At 42.8% G+C, this 23,648-nt stretch overlaps 2 protein-coding genes across 2 annotated transcripts in view; both read right to left on the reverse strand.

Annotated features, from left to right (window-relative positions):
- LOC306934453 (voltage-dependent N-type calcium channel subunit alpha-1B-like) overlaps positions 1 to 3,426 on the reverse strand; it is a gene marked incomplete at its 3' end in the record, with an annotated part of 212,124 nt that extends 208,698 nt beyond the window's left edge. Inside the window, 2 exon segments of the mRNA XM_079517021.1 lie at positions 914 to 1,019; positions 2,692 to 3,426. Coding sequence (XP_079373147.1) covers positions 914 to 1,019; positions 2,692 to 2,978 — 393 coding nt within the window. The 5' untranslated portion in view covers positions 2,979 to 3,426.
- Positions 3,427 to 7,674: 4,248 nt separating this feature from the next.
- LOC306934685 (histone-lysine N-methyltransferase EHMT1-like) overlaps positions 7,675 to 23,648 on the reverse strand; it is a 60,770-nt gene continuing 44,796 nt past the window's right edge. Inside the window, exons 16-23 of the mRNA XM_079517365.1 lie at positions 20,962 to 21,129; positions 19,483 to 19,627; positions 18,165 to 18,242; positions 17,879 to 17,994; positions 13,856 to 13,942; positions 13,552 to 13,630; positions 11,281 to 11,456; positions 7,675 to 8,220 (exon numbers count right to left, since the gene is read on the reverse strand). Of these exons, the coding sequence (XP_079373491.1) occupies positions 8,097 to 8,220; positions 11,281 to 11,456; positions 13,552 to 13,630; positions 13,856 to 13,942; positions 17,879 to 17,994; positions 18,165 to 18,242; positions 19,483 to 19,627; positions 20,962 to 21,129 (973 nt within the window). The 3' untranslated portion in view covers positions 7,675 to 8,096. The remainder of the gene's footprint in view (positions 8,221 to 11,280; positions 11,457 to 13,551; positions 13,631 to 13,855; positions 13,943 to 17,878; positions 17,995 to 18,164; positions 18,243 to 19,482; positions 19,628 to 20,961; positions 21,130 to 23,648) is intronic.

Genomic DNA, 23,648 nt, shown 5'->3' on the forward strand with positions numbered 1-23,648 from the left:
TAGGCCCCTATATGTGCAGTAACCTTATACTGTTACATCATGTCACCTAGGCCCCTATATGTGCAGTAACCTTATACTGTTACATCATGTCACCTAGGCCCCTATATGTGCAGTAACCTTATACTGTTACATCATGTCACCTAGGCCCCTATATGTGCAGTAACCTTATACTGTTACATCATGTCACCTAGGCCCCTATATGTGCAGTAACCTTATACTGTTACATGTCACCTAGGGCAGTGGTTCCCAAAGTGGGGTCCGGGAGACCCCTAGGGGTCCTTGAGAGAGTTCCAGGGGGTCCCCAGCTAAATGATAATTAGGAACCAAATGGACCCTTATGTGTCTGTAACTCAGAGAGTGTACACACATTTGTACGCTCCACAGAGTTAAATTAACTTCGATTTTTACAACACACATTGGGGGGAGGGGGGGGGGTCCCAGAGATAGAAATGCAATTAAATGGGCGTCCGTATACTAATCAAACTGGGGGGGGGGGGTCCTTGAAATTAAACAGGCTGAGAATCACTGCTAGAGCTGTACATATCTTCTCTTATGGGGGGGGGGGGGGGGGGGGGGGGTCCGCGGGGTGGTCCGCGGGGTAATGATTGTCAATTTGGGGGTCCTTGACATGAAAAAAAAGGTGTGGGAACCACTGACCTAGTAGTGGGGGATGTACCCATTCAGGACGGGAACCCCTTTTGGTGTTTTAACTAAGCATTATGTTATACTTGAGATATTGAAAAATAGCAGATCTACAAGCTCGTAGCGCTATGAGCTTGTAGGTCTGCTATTTTTGAAAAATGGAAAAAATGCGGCACAACATTTTGAATATATATTCTTTCAGAGCCAACATTTGACGTCGGGCCTAAATGTGTATAAGTGCAGTGAAGACAGGGTGTATACTCGTACTCACCAGGCGCTCTGACATGGGGGTCTTGTCGCAGGCTGGCAGGTGCTGCTCCAGGGCCAGCACAATGCAGTTGGCTATGATGGTGGCCAGAATCATGTACTCAAATGGAGTGAGAGAGAGTTAAGGGAGACACGCGTATAATTGACGATAGGATGACTAGGCTGTGTATGTGATATGTATATATATATATATATATATATATATATATATATATATATATATACATACATACATACATACATACATACATACATACATACATACATACATACATTATATAAGCAGAAAAGCAGATAACAAAATAGTTTCTTAGGAGTATTAGCAGTACAGTACTAAATGTGCCAGGCACTGCCACGCAAGATCGAAACAATCTAATGGAAAAGAAAAAGCCACCATAAACAACGCCCCCCCCCCCCCCCCCCCCTATTACAAGCACTGATAGGGTCTGCTATATTTTCCCTTACAATTTTTTTTGCAATATGGGGGTGTTCTCTCTGCCCAAAAAGAAATGATTATGAGTCGGCGGTGATAAAACAAAGATTGTCGTTTCTCCTTGAAGTGCACTGCTTGTTTATTATAGGACTATCATCCCCCCCCCCCCCCCCCCATACCCTCCCCCTGTTCTGTATTAGTAGACAATGTGTCCAGGAGATGTGAAACAGAGGACAACATGTGCAGCTCTGGCCTAGCTAGGAGCAGCAGCAGACCCTACTGTCTGCACTTATAGGCCATGATTAGTCTGCTTACAGACAAGACTGTGTGTGTGTGTGGGGGGGGTTCTCAGTAATGCTCTGCTAAAGTCAATGGCTGATAAATGTTTGCTCAGCACCGAGTTTAACCAACCAGTTATTATGTAAGTAATGGAGGCCATTACACATGCGTAATGTGAATTAATTACTACACCTTGTGGGGCATTCATTGATTTAAAACCAAAGAAAAGGGCCCTCGCGGTTCACTTCCTCCCAACAAAACAAAACACGAGGAGAAAGAAAGAAAGAAAGAAAAAAGTCCCGAATCTGCGTCACAGTGTAGAGGCAGGAAAACGTGTGATGAGTCAGGACTCGTATAGACTAGAGAGGTGGAACTCTAACAGGTGTCATGTCCACTATCGTCCACTGTTGCAGAAACACTCAATATGCGTGCCAGTAGCCTATATATCCACGTTAACGGAATGACTGGCATCCATATTTAATGCATTGTTTGGTTTGGTTTGGTGTCACACACCCACGCACAACAACAGCAGCTCGCTGACTGATGGTGATATCGCCTCTGTTTTTGCAGCATGGTGATTTAGCACCATGGACAGCGCCTATACAGACCGGCCGGCTGGCTATACGCATCCATCAGAGAACCATAATAATAATAATCGGATATAGCACAAGGAAAGAGAGAGCCTATTAAACAACTGCCTTCAAGGGTCAACTTTACACTCCAAATATATAGCAGCAGCAGTGCATATAGACTCAACTTAAACTATATAAAGAAATTATTTAAAAAAAATCATGCAACAACACACCTCAAAGGGCACCACCCCTACATGACTGAAAACTAGCAACTTATGTCATATATATATATATATATATATATATATATATATATATATATATATAGCGATGTATGCTTTTAACTATCATTGCACCAAAACATATGCCAACAACACGCCATGCATCGCAATATACAAGACAGAACATGTCCAATTATTAGGTTATAATCAACTTTAACGTATAGCCAACTAGGGTATAGGCTATAGTCTTGGATAAAGACAGCATGATTAAGGATATGGCCATTCGGTGATCTTTTTGGCATATTTCCGTATGAAGTTGTCCTCGCTGAAGATGAACAGGGACCGGTTGACGGTGAGACAGTTCTGTTTGACGGGGATGGGGTTGTAGATGGCCATCGTCCGGGCTCGCTGGGCCATGGTCTGCTTGTACACTCTCTGGCCGGCGGCCGGCGGGCCTCCGCCGCCCGCCTGCCGGCTTCCCCCTCTCCCCGGCGGGCCCGGCGGACCGGCGCCTCCGTACCGGCTCGCCGACATGTGCGGCTCGTCTTGATCGAAGCGAGCCATTTCTTCGTCTGGAAGAATGGAATAGCTGGCGCTGATTTTGCAGCTTCGGAGGAGAGATCAAAACTGACGCTAGAGTACAACGGGTGGAGAAGACGCATCACAACACGCACAGTTGTCCCCGGTGTGTAGCCACGAGTTCCTTTTAGGCGTGCGTAATATATGTCCAAGAAGGGAATATTCATTCAAACATTCAACAAACAAAAAAATATTAGGAGGAAAAAAATGTGGGTCTGATCTCAGCAGCGTCTGCCTGTTCTCGCCCTTCTCTTGTTCTTCTTCCCCATGCTTTTAATAATTCCCCATATTTCAAAATTATGCGGAATTAGACGACCGAGAAAGTTTATATTTCCAAATTCCATGATGCATCATTTTCCTTCCTTGGGTGTTTTTCTTCCATCTGGCTTGGCCGATCACCTCATCATAAATAAGAGCTCAGACAGTGCGTTATTATATTCCAACAAGTCCCCCACCCACACACACACACGGCCGGGATGAAGAAAAAAACACAAAACAAACTGCGAGTTTAACACATACAAAATGTGCAGCAATCTAAAAAACCCTTCACGTCGTCACGCAGCGGAGGAGACGATCCGTGCCGTGTGGAGGCTGCTTGGAGAATGAATGAATGCACAGCAGCAGTCAGCACTCAGCAGCGTTCTGGCGAACGATCCCCGACAGGCGACATAAACAGATTCAGCATTCTGGCTCCTCCGTCTGTGTACATCCAATCCTCCTCGACTGATTTCACGATGCGGGTTTGGTTTTAGCCCATGTTTGTTGTTGTTGCACAAGCATCAAAAAGTCTCTCACGATTCAACAAATGGAGAACACACCCCGGCCGTTGTTTGGTTTTTTTTTTTAACCCCCAGTTCTCGGGAGCGTTCAGGAAATCCGCTGTAAATCACTGACATGTACTAATGTGAGCACACTTTCTCCAACACACACACACACACAACCCACTAGTGCTCCTTATGAATCGACCCACGTGACCGAAAAGACGCCAGTCAGTGCATGGCTCCACCTGTGCCGTCTGTGTCTGTATCCATAGCATCAGGGAGGAAAAGTGGAGAAAGCTCTCTCCTCCCCCCTTCCCTCCCTCTCTCTCCTCCCCCCTTCCCTCCCTCCCACTCTCTCTCTCCTCCCCCCTTCCCTCACTCTCTCCTCCCCCCTTCCCTCCCTCTCTCCTCTCCCCTTCCCTCCCTCTCTCATCCCCCTTCCCTCCCTCTCTCTCCTCCCCCTTCCCTCTTTCTTTCCTCCTCCTTTCTCTCCCTCCCCCCCCCCCCCCCAGTTCCTCCTTCCCCCCACCCCCCTTTGCTTTTAACTATCAGTTCCCATTACATGAATGACAGAAGCATTCTGTGCACCCATGCTGGGCGGGGTTGCCAAAGGGAAATGCTTGTTGCCAGCAAATATCTGCATATATGCATAGCGGGCACTGGGGCAGTTTGTGTGTGTATTTTAATTGTCGCCCCGGTTGATTTCAAGCCAGTTCAGGGCTTGCTATTATCGGGGCAATGTATTGAGAATTACATTCATGTAGCTTTCACATTAATCATTTTGTGTGCGCAAAGAGAACATATGGTTGGTTATGAAAAAGAAAGCCAACAGGCACGTCTTGGTGCAGACCATCAAAAGAAAACAAAACAACAAAAGGCGTGTTAAAAACATTTTAATTGCCAATTAGACGTGATTAAAAAAAGCTTCATAAATCAGAATATTGTCTGGTAAAAACATGACTGCATCAACAAAAGCCCACTAAAATGAAACGTTGCATCATTAGTGTCGGCCCTTAGGGTGTGGTAGGCATTTTCCTTTATCCTATAAAATTGGGAAAGCATCTGTGTATCACAAATAGCAGATATATTTGTGATTTTTCTTTTTGAAATGTATAATATATATATATATATATATATATATATTATATAGATTAGACAATAGACAGTGTATATTTAAAGCAAACATTTTTAACTCAAGTCTTCTGGGGGTCCCTGGAACTGAATGCATCAGTTGGGGGGGGGGGGGGGGGGTCCGTGACATGAAAAAGTTTGAGCACCACTGACATAGCAACATAGATTAGGTTTTTCAGAAAACTGTTTAGAAGACATTTGTAAAACGACATTTTGTAGAAATGGGTTAAGGATGCTCTGATTGCCCAGGCGGTGGCGTAACCGTCTGGGCACCCGACTGGTAATCCAGTCGCAGTGTGCCGCGGGTTCGACTCCCGAGCCCGACACGGCCTTTACTGCATGTCTTCCCCCATCTCTCTCCCGTTTCCTGTCAGCCTACTGTCTAGTCCCTTCAAAAACCAATAAAAGGCGTAAGCCGCAAAAAAATATCTTAAAAAAAAAAAAAAAAAGGATGCTCTGATTGGGATTTTTCCAAGTCAACAACTTTCACCGATTTATATTTTCTGTCAGGCACATTTCAGATGATATCTTATCCATCTCTGTATGATCTCAGCACTGTGAACGTTGTAGTGCAATTCAAATAGACAAATGAGCTGATGCCGTCTTTCCATCGTGTGCAAAATGCATTCAATTTTAAATTCAGTTTTTTATGCACCACACATCTGGAACAAACCTCCAGAAAACTGCAAGTCAGTGTTTGCTGTTGCATTTTACTGAGGTTCTCGTGCACTATTTTACGCTCTTATTTTGTCTTTACAGACGTCCTTTTCAATGTTGCTCGCTTTTGCATTCTCTTATGCGCCGTCTTAATGCAAAAATAACTTGAATTGCCTGGTTGTTGAAATGTGCTATGCTGTGCAAATACTAAGATTTTAGTAAGAACATTAATATTAAAATATATATTATTTCGTATTTTCTTTAAAACAATTGAAAAATTGTGTGTTCACTACTTTAGTGTATTGATCAACGATCCATCGATTGATTGTTTGAAGTGGGTTAATGTCCTGATCCAGAAACGGTTGAGCAGTACCGTGCTATAAACATAATCGTGCAGTCGTTGCACTGCCTTTTGATAGGACAGCAGACGTTGACATTCACTGGTAGCAGACGGGATGCAATACACAGGCACCGCTTAAAACAACTAAATCAGACTCATCTCGGGTAATATCTGTGATATCGAAGCCTTATAATGGCAACTGGCCAGTTTGGCACAGGGAAGGTTCAACAGGGAATGGATGCGTGTTCATGGAAACCTTTAGGCAGAGATTATTACCATCCTTTTTTGTGCCCCCCCCCCCCCCCCCTCCCTCCTTCTTACGTCTAACAAAAGGACACCCCCCCACACACACACACACACGCATTTGCATTACACTTGTGTTTTTCAGACAGGTCAACCACTGTAAAAAAATCAGTATAGTGGGCTTGTAGATCTGCCATTTTTTTGAATAGCCAACGCAAAAATCGTATGACTGTGATGCTTTCCCGGTTTTGGATGGGTTAAGCCCTATACTTCTCATACGACAAATAATAAATAAATAGGCCATCGACAAGCTCGCCACAATGCGACCCATTGTGAGGCAATGTGAGCTTGTAAATCGTCTAATTTAGCTATTTTTTGAAAGGTTTTTGAAACATGTTTTCCATTACGACAAGTTGGAGTGATGGTCACATTGAGGACATACAGGCAGACAGTGGATGAAAGCGAGTTATGCATTTTGTACAACACATTACACATTTTGCACTACCTCCACAGACCCAGATTTGACTTCAGGGCTTCTTCATCTTCAGTCTGTACAAATTAGAGAAGATGAGGATGGCAAAAACCTACTCATCAGAGTCTCATTGGCCCTGGTTAGCACCTCCACAAGTATTTTAACCACATGGGCCATGTCTGGAAACCGTTGCGTATTATTTTCTAGAGATGAATCCTAAGGATCTACGTCAGGGGTGGGCAACTTTGACGATGGAGAGGGCCACTATATTTCCACACTCACACCCTAGGGCCATGTATTACTGTCGTAGCAAAAATAGCCGATCTACAAGCTCAAAACGCGTCGCAGCGCGACGCGTTTTGAGCTTGTAGATCGGCTATTTTTGCTATATTCGAATTGAAATCTTACATTTTTGCTATTTTTTAATTGGAATCCTGAAAATGAACATTTTTAAGTAATTCCAAATGCCTTTAATTATACGCGTGTTGAGCATTGAGCTACTAATTTAGACTGAAGTCATTAAAGCGGGTCATGTTTGCATGTCGTGGAATTGTAACAGCTGAAACCAATATTATATCAGTATTCTGACATTAACCTGAGGGCCGCATTAAGTGAAGGTGGGGGCCGCATGTGGCCCCCGGGCCGCCAGTTGCCCACCCCTGATCTACGTGCTGTTCTTTGAGGATCTCTCAAAGAACAAACTGTTAGTAACTAGCTAGGAGGGAGCAGGCACGTGCAGAGAATGTTAGAGAGGCAGGGGGCTGACGTTCCCTCAAAAGGGCAGTTTTTTGCAAAGAATTGTTTTTGCGAAGATAGCAGATCTACAAGCTCTCAATGCATCCCAGATCCGCTATTTTCGAGGCGAAACCCTGCACTCTTTAAAGGGGCATTCCACTCATTTTCAACATTTTACTATGTGTCATTAATATACCTTAGAGCTGTTGTGTGGAAATAATAAAAAGTCCCCCCAATCTGTGTTTCCTAGAACTAAAAAATCATTAACATGGTGAAACACATCTTGATGACATCAAGATGTGTTTCACCATGTTAATGATTTGTTTCATAATTACAGTTCTAGGAAACAGCTCTAAGGTATATTAATGACATAGTAAAATGTTGAAAATGAGTGGAATGCCCTTTTAACTACCGGAGATGCGGCGTACGACATGGATTCCTAAACAAATTCTTTCACCGGAAAATGCTGTGTTCAAGTTCAGGAGAATTCGGGGAACAAGGCAATTCTCCCTGAATGGGTATTATGGCATGGAGGGGCATTTGCATTTCTTTCACCGTAGTAAATGCTGCATTCATTCATGGTCGGGAGAGGGCAGTTTTTTTTTTTACAGACGGGGGGAAAAAAGGGCAGTGGCTCAAGCCAGCCCCCTTTGATGTCTATATGTGCACGTGCCTGGAGGGGAGTTGGGTTTTCAAGTGAGTCGTGCCTCTTATCCATCTATCTGGCAGCAGAACTGCAGGCGTTCGTTGTGCCACTCAACGTCTCAACAGGAGTTGTGGCCTGCCTGGACGCCGTTGTTGGGGGACGTGTAACGGCACTTTGCAGAGCCACACTGGCAGCTGAAGAACTTGTTCTTGATCCTCCAGTAGTGATCGCCGTAGTCAAACCTGAAGGCAGGACAAAAATGGGAACAGGGCCATAGTTTCTTTTTTTTTTTTTCCCGGTTTTGTAGGCCTCAAGATCAGGTAGATTATAGTTATAGTCACCAATGTACAGTTTTTAAATGTACAAATATTTATTTCTAAAAAAGATTTTTTTTTTTTTTTACATAATAGGTAGTTAAACAACTAGTAAAAATTACTAGAAGTGAATGCCCTAGTTCCCGCCCAAAATGGGTTAAGCAGACGGGTGTTATCCAGAGCGACTTGACAATAAAGAGAAGATAAATAATCACATTACTGTACTAAATAGAAGCCAGAGAGAACAGCGTATAGCGCCTCAAGTAACTACGATACCGGGTAAACCATGAGCCGAGCATCTGTCTAAGCAATCTGCTAATAAATATCAATCTGGACTTTGAAATGATAGGATACCTTGCTGAACAATGAACCTGGTGTCTGCCTAAATCTAAATTAGATTCTTAACATTTGTGGTCAAGAAAAACAAAATGATACGTAGCGTGCGGAGTTAGTTCAGTCAGATATACTCGAGCGGCCTCATGCTGTGCTCAAGGGCGCATACATATACTCGAGGGGTTAATACCATAGAGTATATAAAAGGATAGAGACTGAATTGGCGCGAAGCTCCGCCCCCCCCAGCTATTCATGTCAGTGGAAGTTGCTCAGTGGCGTTTTGAAGCACCCAGAAGACTGCCGGAAGTACCGTCTCAGGACGTCTACTTCCGCATTTGACCACCAAACTTTGGTGGTCAAATGCGGAAGTGCAACCGAGCGCTCAATGTTAAAGCCCAGCTGCACAGGGTTTCCCGGTCATGAATACACGGGTCCGCCTGTAGTCCCTCCTCCTACCACTAGGGCCCAGAGCTTCAACGTTGAATAGCCTCACTGGCCCCTTGGTTAATACGCTGCATTACTATGTGGGTACAGTGTTTGCAAGACCCACATGTCATATGCTGATGTGGCTGACTGACCAATTGGGAGGGGCATTTAAGCTCACCTAAGACTGTATTCTTCCTGCCTTCCTTCTGCACATGGTTCCTGTTAGTTATTGCGAACGCAGTGATTGCGAACGCAGTGAGCATTTACTATGAGACCCAGCAGATCCTGTCTGTGTGTGTGTGTGTGTGTGTGTCACGCTGTAACACCACCCGCCCACCACCAGAGGGCGCAGCTGTATCACACACAAAAACACACACACATGCACGCGCACGCACGCACACAAAACTTAACTTAAAAAAAACTTTAAAAAAAAACTTAAGGAAAAACTTTAAAAGGAAAAACTTTAAAAAAAACTTAACTTAAAAAAAAAAAAAAAACTTAAAAAGGAAAAACTTTAAAAGGAAAAACTTAAAAAAAAACTTAACTTAAAAAAAATCTTAAACAAAAAAAGAGAACTTAAAAAAAACTTACAACAATTACCTAATTTATTCTAATTGTTGTTTTTGCAATTTACGAGCTGCGTTCGCTTCCCGCGTTCGCGCGTCTTACTTGTTATGCACGGTTCGCTCCCACCGGTGGGCTCTGCTATTCTGTTCCCCATGGGGGGGGGGGGGGGGGGGTTGTTGTTACTTGCGCAAGCAGAGCGTGCAAGTAATGTTGTTTGTCCGGTGCCCCGATGCGTATGTCAGTGGCTGCGTATGACGTAATGATTAATTTGTGCTTGGTGATATGGCATTAGTTTCAGATTACATACATGTATACATAGGGGCATTACCTTGAATCCACCCGACACTGAAACATATCATTATTACGTCACCATCGAGAGCCAGTTATACCCTGGCATTGGTACATATCTTCATGTAATGATTAATTTGTGCTTGATATGGCATTGGTTTCAGATTACATATATACATGTATGTAAGTTGTATATATGTATATGTCATTTGTAAGTTGAAAAGTAGTATACTGTGGTTACTTGGATCGTTTTATGCGTATGCCGTGGCTGCGTATGACGTAATGAGTTAGAGACACCTATTACTATGATTTAGTATTGATATCACTATAATCCAAAATTAAAGCAAGGTTATTGAAGGTTTAAAATAAATAATATTATACTATATACGTGATAACATATATAACTTTTCAACTGATATCCATGTTTTATATTTCTTTGAGAAACTACAAGTGGATCCTGGACACCTCTAAACCGATGGGACTGTATTTCTTTTATAGATAGAAGCTTTTACCATACTTCAAAATACAATTTTTTGAGTGGTGTAAACCACTCCTACGACTGGCTTTGTTAGTTTACGTGTCTGTCTGTCTATCTGTCTGTCTGTTCGTACCAAAAAATGAGCATGGTTGCTACGGTCACCCGGTTCACCCGGGTGTGATTTCATTACGTCAGACATTACGTCAGACCACAGCTGATCAGGCTATATAAGACCTTACACCACTCAGTTCACACGGGTGTGATTTTTTTTAACTCCAATGACTAGGTATGTAGCACATAGCTAAACCTAATAATTCAATATTGAAACCAATATTTCACAGAGAGGCTGAGATTTGAAAGTTTTGAAAGTAGCGGATGACAGTACTTGCGCACTAGTAGGCCTACTTGTGTGCAACACGCAAGTTGTATATATCTAGTTGTATATGTTTCTCCCTGCTCTTAATGTTTAATGATGGCTGTATAATTGTGCCAAGCAGGGAGAAAAAGGTAGCAGGGCCGAACGCCAAGATAAAATATGATATGCCCACTTGTATTCATTCTATAATAAATATTGGTTAAATCTATTTGTGAGTTATCGGACTGAACTTAAGGAAAACATTTTCGTGTATAAAAAACAAATCTCATTTTTCAAAAGATTTGTATACATTTGAAAAATGGTGAAATGGGACATTCCGCATGAGTACTTTCTACTTGTATTCTACAAGTATACAAGTATACATTTTGAATTCCAGACTTTTACTTGTAACACAGCATTTTGACATTTGTGACACACTAAAATGTGACTAAAACTAAATTAAGTTTTAGTCCAAAGACTATGACTAAACTAAAATCTTAAATTTTCTGCCAAAAAAACAACAACAACACATGCCACTCACCCAATCTGTTGGCCTGCCAGGATGGGCCTGCTGGAGAAGAAGGCTATCCTGGGGAAGCGCAGGTCCTGGTGCATGGTGAACACTCTCACGGCCAGCAGGTTGGGCTCACACAGGTGGTTAACGAAACGACCCACGTTGCCGAAGAGACGCGCGTCGATGCAGTGCACGTCGCCCACCTTCGGGGGTGGGGGTGGGGGGGGGAGCAAACACACAGCGTTTTTTTTACTCATTACTTTCTCATTAGAGCTTTCATTGACTGTAGATGGAAGGAGGATCAAGAAATCTATAATAATAATCAATAAAAAGTAGTAAAACTGATGACAATAAAAGGGCCTTTAAAAAGGACCACTTCACCACTTTTCAACCTATCTTCATATAATAGGTCTTCATTAATAATCATGATAAAATGACAATTTTTCCACTCAGGCTGTGTCTCATAGGAGGGATGTGGGCAATTCAGAAACCCGTCCACCAGTGACATCATCGTTAGGCAGATTTATTTTTAAACAAGATTTCTTTACAAAAATGTTCAGATTTGTATTATTGTGAGAACGATGGCTTCCATTTTCGCATTGCAACTTTTCAGGACTAGAAAGCCTGCAGTTTCTATTAGCTTGGATTCCCCATTGATGATGTCACTGGTGGACGGGTTTCGGAACTGCCCACAGCCCTCCTATGAGACACAGACTTGAGTAGGAAAAAATGGTGCCATTTTATCATGATTATTAGTGAAGACCTATTATATGAAGATAGGTTGAAAAGTGGTGAAGTGGTCCTTTAATCATTTAACCCATTTAGGCCGGACCTCAAAATTAAAAAAAAATCTTCTAAATCCTCCAGTTTTCTGAAATAAATATTTGCACGATTTAAAAAAATAGCAGACCTACAAGCTCGTAGCGCGCCACTCGGTGGCGCGCTATGAGCTTGTAGATCTGCTATTTTTCAATAGCTAAATTATAACAGAATGTTTAAAACACTAAAAGGGGTTCCCGCCCAAAATGGGTTAAGCATAACTGTAGTCCCGCTTTTCAGCAGGTGGTATTATTCGTTCCCTATTCTACTACGTTTTCCCACAATAGCTTTTGTTTGATTGGCTCGACAGCAGCGGGCGGGGCCCATAGCTTTGTTTGATTGGATTAAAACGGAAACACGCATGACACCGTCCTTTCATTGGTTTCCGGTTCGGCCAATCAAATCAAAACTATGGGAAAATGAACTGGAACTGGAAAGAAGTATGCCACCCTCTGTAAAAACGGGAGCGTCTCTTCTCCAGGTGTTTCGCCCACGTGGATCGACAGGTTTCTTTTTTTTTAGGTTAGGTTTAGGCATAATTTCTGTGAGGTTAAGGACTTAAGGTTAGGTTTTTGTTAAGTGAAATGTTAGGGTTTAGATGCAATCAAGGTGAAACGCCAATGAAAGAGGGATTCCTTGTTGAAAACCTGGACAACTATACAGTTATTGTACATTATTGTACAAGTACAGAGCGTCACAGTCCCGCCCCCTTTCATGACGACGCCGGGCCCAGGAAATGATTCCCAATGCATTTTCCCCATAGACATTTCAAAAAGTATTTATTTAGAGACGGTTACTCCACGGACAAAGCCAACTCGAGTTGTGACAACTCATGACAACAAACACAATATTTTGGACCAAACAAATAATTACAAAGAAGATAACCTGCCGTTTTTTTTCTTCTTCCTGATTATTTGTTCGGCCCAAAAAATTGTGTTTGTTGTCATGATTTGTCACGACAAGACTTGGCTTTGTACGAGGCTTAAAAGGTCTTTAAATAAATACTTTTTGAAATGTCTATGAGGAAAATGAACGGGGAATCATTTCCTGGGCCCTGGTAGGGGCGCTCTTATTGTATAGTGATTTTGTAGGAATGTCGAAATACTGTCATTATTTATATAAATACTGTAAAACCTAATAAAAGCATTAAAGGAGCATTCAGTGATTTGGGTGATTTGGAAAAAACCCTGGTCCACCCCGGTAACAAGATGTGCTCATGCACACGCTCTACAGTGGGGGAAGTACAACAGACCAACAGCACGTGCACCAAGGCCCGCCCCACTCGATCATGATTGGAGGAAGGCCCCTCTCATCCTGATTGGATGAAGGCTTTGCCACCCAAAGCCCAAACCGAAACTAGGGTTTTTTGACCCCAGGGGCTCACTGGGGACAGGGAGGAACTCCTTAAAAAGAAAAAATAAGTGATATTTGAATTAAGTCAAATCACTGAATATACCTTTAAATTAGTATTTATTTCACCTTATTGTCAAGGGTGAAGAGGAAAGAGTCGTTCTCTCTTCTGTCAGCTTCTGCATCCGATATAATCTCCCCAACATACCTGTGGAATCATCAGTTAATGCCAACGTTTGAAATATGGGGGTGTTCCCAGCTAAATGACAGATAGTAAGGAACCAAAATGAACCCTTACGGGTCTGCAACTCCAACGAGTGTACAAATGGAACCAAAACATCTTTACATTTACTGTAGCCTTTTGTTTGAAGACTGGACGACAACAAAAAGAACATTGTATTCATTGTATTCGTCGTCTCGTGCCAATTCTCACTCGCAAATGAATGTTCCTTGAGGGATGTTCTGCATCGCTCTGACCGCCCAGCCCATCTTCTGCGTCCTGTACAGTTGTAGCCGCACTCTGGGGGGGAACAAAAAGGGTCAACTTTATTTAGCTTCCCTGCGTATCTAGAAAAATGGAGATTTCACAGGAACATAATCGTCAAGCTCAAAGTGCGCCGCTTCGCGCTGCACTAGGAGCTTGCGGATCTGCTACTTTTGCGTGACGCTGTAGGGAGTTAATTTACAAAAAAAACAGTTAAGACTATGGAGATGAGGTTTATTTTTCCGACAGCGACGATATCTAGGAAAACACGCAGAAGTACATGCATAATTTAACCTATTTAGGTGTTTTTAGAATCGTCCTCAGTTCTAAATTAGGACTGAGGATGATTCTAAATTCTGACCTACGTTATTTTTTTAAACTGTTACGTTGCTATATACTGTACAAAGCAAAAAAAATAACACAAAAATGGGTTCAACTAAATGGGTTAAAGTCACCTCTGTGTACTTCTGTGACTGAAATGTTACATGTGTTACAACATTACAATGTTACATACCCCTTGATGGATAATTAATTGTAGATTTGTTGTTTGTGTATTTGTTTACGTGTGCCCTGCAATAATTATGAATCGTTACATATGCCATATTGCCCTATGCCTTTGTATCTTCATGCCCTGTGTGCCACTGAGTTTACATCTCACTCTTCCCCAGCTGGCGTGAAGATAAAGAATTGTTTTGTTTCCCGATTGTCTGCCCCTCTGGTGAACAACATGTTATTTGGCCTTGCTACGGTGCCAGAGCAGACAAATTGTCTGCTAGTCATGTTAGCTGGTTGTCTTTAACTTAGGTTGTGAACTACATTTACTACATTTACTGTGAACTACGATTCCCTTCGGTCACACTTCCGGGAATTTACCGGAAGAGTAAATTGCCACGTTTCCCAAGTAGGCCTCGCTAGGTGTCGCTATAATTCACTTTTTGTCTAACCTTTGAACTCAAATTGATTACTTCCTATGTCAGAGTTTGTTTGGTTTTCATAACAGTATAAAATAATGGTCCCGGACATTTGTTCGGGGGAGAACTTTTTACGATGCTGTGTTTGGACGTTCTATTTCTGCTCCCCAAGAAATATTAATGGTCATTATAATCCTATGAAAAGAATACGCGCTGGTGTGGACTCTTTTATTTGCGTCGTGTCTTGGTTCTTCCTGCTGTAAGGTGAAACTTTTACTTTTACTCTTTTACTCCTTAAAGTATTGTAGTATTCCCTCTAAAGTATTTATCCTTAAAAAGTTATTAATATAGGATTATAGTTTTATAAGTTTAACATTATAACATTACAGATAAAGTTTAATATATATTTGGTTTAAAAGGCTTTAACTATAAGAAAAGGTCCTTATGCACACCTACAATGGACAGGTGCGTCGGATAACAGGAACTGATAAGTAGAGAGAAAGTTGAACTATTCAAAAATGGTTTTCAAAATAGTAAAAAAAAGGCAAAGATATTTAGGGATAAGGGGTGTTAACTAATTTAAGATAAAGGAAGGATGGATGACCAATTTGTTAGAAAGACGGCGAGAAAGGCCAATTTGTTATGTAAATTTAAAGATTACATATTTACTAATTATGAATATGAAAAGCCCAATACCATAATGTCAGAGGAGGCAGCGTCTTAAAGCTGCTTTTAGAAACTAAGTAATTAAAACAGGACTCTCCAAATACCATTTTGGCGTGTAGAGCCATAAACTATTAAGATAACATTTGAATTATAAGCTAATAAATCGCCTGGACTCTGGCTGGAGACCCGTTGAGGAGAATTGGAAGAATGTAATCGTGTAAAAATACTCAAGTCAGAATGTACTTATTGTACTGGCATTGTAAAGCCTTTTAAACTTATAAGGCCTCACTCACACGGTCGCAACAGATTGCTGTATGCTTGTTGTATACAAAGGGTGTGACACAGCTTGCCCCAATGCATTTCCAATGGGAGTCACATGGTTTGACACAACATTTGTGTTGTATGAGGGGGAGGGGCGCAGTCGAAACACAGCCGAAAGCCATACAACAGCTTGTAGTCCAAAATGTGGACTACAAACCATGTGACTTCCATTGGAAATGCATTGGGGCGGCCATGACACTCACAACATTCATACAACAAGCATGCATCAATGTTTTAAAGGTCTGAGTGAGGCCTAAGTAGAGAGAAAGAATCCCGCACACTGTCTTCACTTTGAGATTAGATTTTATTTAGCAACGTTTCGGTCGTCAGACCTTCATCAGGCATCATGCCTGATACAATAAGTACATTCTGACTTGAGTATTTTTACACGATTACATTCTTCCAATTCTCCTCAATGGGTCTTGACAATGAGTCAAGACGATTTATTAGCTTATAATTCAAATGTTATCTCTACACGCCAAAATGGTATTTGGAGAGTCCTGTTTCTAAAAGCAGCTTTAAGACGCTGCCTCCTCTGACATTATGGTATTGGGCTTTTCATATTCATAATTAGTAAATATGTAATCTTTAAATTTACATAACAAATTGGCCTTTCTCGCCGTCTTTCTAACAAATTGGTCATCCATCCTTCCTTTATCTTAAATTAGTTAACACCCCTTATCCCTAAATATCTTTGCCTTTTTTTTACTATTTTGAAAAACATTTCTGAATAATTCAACTAGCCAATCTACATTGATACGTTGTGACCTTGTAGACTGGCCATTATTCAAAAATGTTTTGCACAATAGTAAAAAAAAAAAAAGGCAAAGAAGTTTAGGGATAAGGGGTTTAGCGGTGACGAAAATGGAGCCGTCTCTAAACGTTGATGTAGAAAGCCTTTTTCTGTCGGTTTTCCTTTGATTTTGACACCACACCTGCAGTCAATCAAGCCTGATCAAAGGACAAAGACAACAGTTCAACCTGTACTCACATGCAATTTGACCTATGTCTGATAGTATAAACTACTTTATGAGACTATCCCCTTTCTGGTGCAGACTGAGGTTCAATCAAAAACATTGAAAGTTTTAAGAACACAAAACTTTCCTTGGCTCTCATTACATTAGCTAGCTTGTAACTACAGCACACATTTGTTACGTTTATTGGCAGGATAGTGTGGTCTGGCCCTTACAGTCCTTAGTCTCAATCAGCCTGGCGTCCTGCCCTTTTCGGGAAAGACATTTTCAGATATTTTAGATTAGAAAGTTTGCACAAGTTAAGAAGGCTTAAATAGCACATCTACAAGCTTGTACCTTGTAAAGTAAGTACTGTACTGGTGCAACGAAATCAAATGTATTTATAACTTTTTTCCAACACATCGATTAACCACTCAAGCAAAAATAAGTTAAAATCTACAAGTTCACGATGTGCCACCTTGTGAGCTGATGTGTTGTGAGCTTGTAGATATGCCATTTTAACCTTTTGCCATTTTCTGACATTTTTTGGAAGCTTTTCGCTTATGCCAAAAACAGGCATTGATTATTAATCGATAAATGGTCAATTGTTTTTTACAATTGATTAAAACGATTAGCTCGATTAACTGTCACACCCTTAAAAGCATGGCAGTGCAGCCTGTGAATTGCCACCGCTGTGAATCAGTTAGTTATCTTGAATAGTTTTCATTTAGTTTTAGTCTCTTGAATAGTTTATTTAGTTTTAGTCACATTTTAGTCACCCGGAATGTTTTAGTGTTAGTCTAGCTTTAGTCGACTAAATCTACAGTTGATTTAGTCGACTAAAATGTATTTTGGCGGGCCTTGATGCCGTCGTAATGGCCGATTCTCCGCAGAGCGACGCGTTGTGAGCTTGTAGATCTGCTATTTTCAGCATGCAACCAAGTGTAAAATGACTTATACTGGATCTCTTGTCCACTAGTGCCTTCCTAACATTTTAGTCTAGTTTGTATTTGTTGACAAAAACATTTTATTAGTTTCGTCAGTGAAAAAAGGTATAGCCGACGAAAGATTTTCGTCATAGTTTTAGTCGACGAAAACAACGCTGCTCGTAACGCTCAGACCTGAGGCCATTCTGGACCACGCGGTTCCGGCAGCTTCTCCAGCAGGAACAGGCGTGGTTGCACTCAAACAGAACCGGAGGTTCCCTCTGGCAGAAGTCCAGAGGGAGACGACCCTCCTACACACACACACACAGTCACACACAGTCACACACACACACACACACACACACACAGGAGAGGGGAAAAAAAGTCAAGTTTGGCACAGCTGAGCAGCATACTAGAGTGTGTGTGTGCGTGCGTGTGTGTGTGTGTGCGTGCGTGCGTGCGCCTCCACCGGCTAACTTACACTGTCATACCAACAGCGTAGACTAAGCTGACCACACATGCAGGTACTGGATGAGCATTGGTCTGTGCAGGAACAGTGCTGAAAAGAGACCATTAGAAATTCGTTTAAGTCATGTAATATTTCATTTTATTTATTTTTTTAAATATGAGTTTCAAAACGACAGTTCAACTGAGAGATCAATCGAACAAAGATTGCGATCTAGATTCAGACACCTATGCGATCTCATTTCAATTTTTTTTCTCTTATAATTTTTATCCCTCGATTTTGCAACCCACTTTTTTCACCCAGTGTCAATTATCTAATGTAATCCTGGGCGCTACACTTCCAACCTGGGGGGGCAGCGGACTGACCTCATGCTTCCTTCTATGCATGAGGAGTGCAAGCTGCTTCTTTTCACCTGACAGGGGGGAGTTTCACTAGTCGGACGTAGCGCGTGGAAGGAACACGTTATTCCGACCAGTTCTTTTCCCCTCCATCAGGCGCCCCGGCTGGCCAGGGGGAGGTAGTTTAGAGACCAGGATTACTGCATGTTTTTTGTGGGGGTACCTACCCTAGGGGACATGGGGAGAACATGCAAACTCCACACTCATTTCTAAATTTGAGCAAGAATTGTGCAGCACTAGTTGGCTGTCCAATTCCTTTAGTTAGGTACTAGGTGCCACATTTTGAACGTAGTCATATTCAGCAACTACTACAGACAATACATATGTTCATGGGGGGGGGGGGGGGGGGGGGGGGATGAGAATCTTGGTCTCAATTCTTGTGGAGGAAAATCGAGATTCACGTTTGAGCAAGAATCGTGCAGCACTACTGAGAGACTCAGTACAACCGACGTTACACTTACACAGTAAAGACCTCCGTGTAAATGTATGCATTTGTAACTCTCAGAGATACCCTCAGAGTTAAATAATTTGCGTGAGAAGATTTCATAGTGTAGTTAGTTATGAGGAAGGAGGAGAGACCCGCACACTGCCACTTGCTGGTTCAAGAACTTTATTTTAAAGAGTCATATAGCAACGTTTCGGCCTTTCGGCCTTCTTCAGGCATGAAGAAGGCCGAAAGGACCTATACGCACCTGCTATAAAACTGAACCGGGTGTGCGGAAGTCATCCCTCGAAATAGTGTAGTTAGTACAACCAACACCCTCCGAGGAGCATGTCCCGTACAACTAGCTTTGTGCCGTTTCGCTACAGACCAAAGTGACAACTGGAAGAGGTATTGGTCGCACAGAACATTACTCTATTCTATATCGTATTTTCCACCACCCTGTGCCCACGGTAGTGCCATTTCGCATATAGCGGTGGAGCTTATCTTCCACCTGTAAGTGAGTGATGTCCTTGTCTATGTTCATCTGGGACGTGACACAGCTGTCGGGGATGTATTTGAAGTTGTCGGGACAGGGCTCTCTGTCCACGCCGTTCACGCACGTTATCGGCACGGCCTCGTAGCCCCGGGAAATGTCACTGAGGAGGACAAAACACAGCGTTACGATGTGATTTGGACGGTAAGATGACAAAAGCCTCCACCGGGAGGATGTAGCACCTCCGACCTACAGTACTCCTCCCGCCCCAATTAACCCATTCTGACCTGAGATCAGATTCTAAAAATGTCTTCTACATCCTGACAGTTTTCTGAAAAAGCTATGTTTCTATGTCAGTCGTTCTTCGATTTTTCAAAAATAGCAGACCTACAAGCTCGTAGCGCGCCACTCGGTGGCGCGCTATGAGCTTGTAGATCTGCTATTTTTCAATAGCCAAAGCATAACATAATGCTAACACCAAAAGGGGTCCCCGCCCAGAATGGGTTAACGCTCCCTGCCGACAGGTGCGCTGACAAATATCGCCTTCCCTCCCCCGAACAAGGGAACAATTGTGTTCGCATTGACACTTGACAAAGCGTAGTGCGGCTTCGGTGCGTCAAGTCGTGCGGTGAGGTACTGTGAGCTGATGGTAGGTGTGGTGCTCTAGCTCTGCAAACCATCTCCCAGGGGCTGAGGGCGTTCTAACGGTGGATAGACTCCCGCGTTCTCGGCTGATACCGACAAAAAGCCTTTTTGTAATGTCAAACACAAGTAAGACTGAAAGACCGAAGACCTCGATTTGAGGGACTGAATTCAGGTCCCTCAAATTGAGGGCTAAGCGACAGAAATGAACCGATAACAATTATCAGTATCACCTACTCCTACCAGCTGAAGAGCCCGTCTCCCTGCCTCGCCTACCAGCCTGTCTCCCTGCCTCGCCTACCAGCCTGTCTCCCTGCCTCTCCTACCAGCCTGTCTCTCCTACCAGCCTGTCTCCCTGTCTCTCCTACCAGCCTGTCTCCCTGCCTCTCCTACCAGCCTGTCTCCCTGCCTCTCCTACCAGCCTGTCTCCCTGCCTCGCCTACCAGCCTGTCTCCCTGCCTCGCCTACCAGCCTGTCTCCCTGCCTCTCCTACCTGCCTGTCTCCCTGACTCTCCTACCAGCCTGTCTCCCTGCCTCTCCTACCAGCCTGTCTCCCTGCCTCTCCTACCAGCCTGTCTCCCTGCCTCTCCTACCAGCCTGTCTCCCTGCCTCTCCTACCAGCCTGTCTCTCCTACCAGCCTGTCTCCCTGCCTCTCCTACCAACCTGTCTCCCTGCCTCTCCTACCAGCCTGTCTCTCCTACCTGCCTGTCTCCCTGCCTCTCCTACCAACCTGTCTCCCTGCCTCTCCTACCAGCCTGTCTCTCCTACCAGCCTGTCTCCCTGCCTCTCCTACCAGCCTGTCTCTCCTACCAGCCTGTCTCTCCTACCTGCCTGTCTCCCTGCCTCTCCTATACCTGCTCAGCAGCCTGTCTCCGGGGCAGTCCCTGCCTCTCCGGGCGTCGGTCAGCTTCTTGTTGGTGTTGAGGGCGCTCCACACCTTGGAGCCGTAGGGACAGCAGTCCAGGGGCGTGTCCCCGTCCCGGTTCCTCAGGGTGACGTCGCCCCCTCGCGACAGAAACAGCCTGCGTTGGGGACATAAATACAGGACATGGACATTACACCAGGTCAGGGGTTCTCAACATTTTTGGCCGGGGACCCCCGGAAATGCTTTGGCAATGTCTCGGGAAAAAATACATCAGCATTCTGACATTAACCTGCGGGCCACATTAAGTGACAGTGGGGGCCGCATGTGGACCCCGGGCCGCCAGTTACATATATTTATTTAATTTTTTGGGGGGGTAATTATTAATATTATTTGTAGTAGTATTAGTAATATTGCATTGCATCGCAGCCTTCCAATCAGCCTAGTCAATGATTGAGCCTCATCCTGTACGTCCACTTACCACTAGTTGGCAGCAGCTAATAATCACTGCAGGTACTTGACCTGTCATGTCACGTTGACCTGTGTTGTTGGTTTGTAATTGTTCCCACTTCCCGGTGTGTGCACTCACTGCACTAGCAGCGCTGAGACTTGTGATTGGATCATTGTATAGCCTATGCTGCCTCCCAGTTATACAGTAATTCAAGACAAAGTCAACTTGGCTGTGCTGTATGCTGTTCATGCTTTGAAGTCCGTTAATACACACTGACACAAAAAAATAACAATTACTATTAATTATTAAAATTATGACGTCATGAACTGGGCCTCCCGATCCTTAAAAGGACAACTTTAGTTTTTTTCAACCAAGGTTCATGTTTTAGGTTGTTATTAGAGAAAGTAAAAGATGAGTGTTCATTTTTTTCATGTGCTGCTTTCTTTCATTTTAGGGATTTTAGCTGTTTTCGACAGGGGGGCGGGGGCATTCGAGCATGGGGCTAAATATGTATTTAAAAATAGAATATTATGGCAATTTCATGTTTTTATTATTTACTATAGTCCTAATAGACCCCAGGAAATTATATCTGGCCACAGAAGATCACAGGATCTACTGAATGTGAAGGAGGCCTACTGGGGGGAAGCCACACTGCATGTGTGTCATAGGTTCAATATGTCAGTTCGACACATTCAGTAGATCTCGTGATATTTTGTGGCCAGATGTAATTCATTGGGGTCTATAGGACTATAGTAAATAATACAAAAATAAATCGCTAAACATTTTGTAAAAAAAAATACATATTTAGCCCCATGCTCGAATGCCCCCGCCCCCCTGTCAAAAACATCTCAACTCATCTCTTACTTTTTCTAATAACAAACCTAAAACATGAACCTTGGTTGAAAAAAACTAAAGTTGTCCTTTAACCCATTTTGAGCGGGAACCCCTTTTGGTGGTTACATACATTATGTTATAATTTAGCTATTGAAAAATAGCAGATCTACAAGCTCATAGCGTGCCACCGAGTGGCACGCTATGAACTTGTAGGTCTGCTATTTTTGAAAAATCGTGAAAATATTTATTTCAGAAAACCGGAGGATTTAGAAGTATTTTTTTTAATTTTGAGGTCAGGCCTGAATGGGTTAAGGCCGCCCCTGCATACAGTACATGTTAGGTACTAGATTTGGCCGCGGACACCCAACTGAAAATATTTTATGCCTGGGATCCCTAGCCTGGGTAAACCCACTCCCCCTGCTGGACAACATTTAATTCTGCCAGGAGGGTTTGCAAATCTGGCGAGGGGGGAGGGGTTTACCCAGGCTAAGGGATGCCCAGAAGCAAAGATTTGAGTTAACCTGTCAAGACCTGTGACCAGATTCTACAAAATGTTCTTCTAAAATCCTGACAGTTTTCTGAAAAACCCTCTCTATCATCCATCAGTGGTGCTCAAACGTTTTCATGTAAAGGACCCCCAGAAATATCTGTATTTGGCCGCGTAACCCCATCTAAAATGATGTCGTTCCAGGGACCCTCCCAGAAGCAAATTGTAGGAGTTAATCCATTGAGACCTGGAACGCATCCATGTCACGTTAGCGTTTAACCACATTAACCATTAACCCATTTTGGGGCGGGAACCCCTTTTGGTGTTTTAAACATTGTTATAATTTAGCTATTGAAAAATAGCAGATCTACAAGCTCATAGCGCGCCACCGAGTGGCGCGCTATGAACTTGTAGTTCTGCTATTTTTGAAAAATCGTTAAAATGTGCCTCAAATCTTTCCGAAAATTATGATTTAGAAAACTTTTTTTTTTTAATTTTGACGTCAGGCCTGAATGGGTTAAAACCATTCGCTGTGAAAGAATACAATTATATACAAACAAGAGATTTGCACACATTTTCAAAAATAGCAGATCTACAAGTTCGTAGCTATGAGCTTGCACAACGGTATATCTGCAATTTTTCAACAGATATAAGTATAAAATAATGGTTAATGTCGTTAAATGCTAATGTGACACAGATCCATTCCAGGTCTCTATGGGTTCAAAAAGGAAATATGGCACTGTAACTCTAAAACAATGGTGACTGTCTGAATATAAAGCTTTAGCAAAAGCTTTATATTTGTAAAAAGTAACAAAAAAGAAGAAGAAGAAAAATGCATTAATTATAAATGCATGAGGAAATGTGTGATGATGCTGGGATGGATCTAGGATCAACAGTCACACACACA

Source organism: Electrona antarctica, assembly GCF_951216825.1.
Source record: "Electrona antarctica genome assembly, chromosome: 12".
NCBI lineage: Eukaryota > Metazoa > Chordata > Actinopteri > Myctophiformes > Myctophidae > Electrona > Electrona antarctica.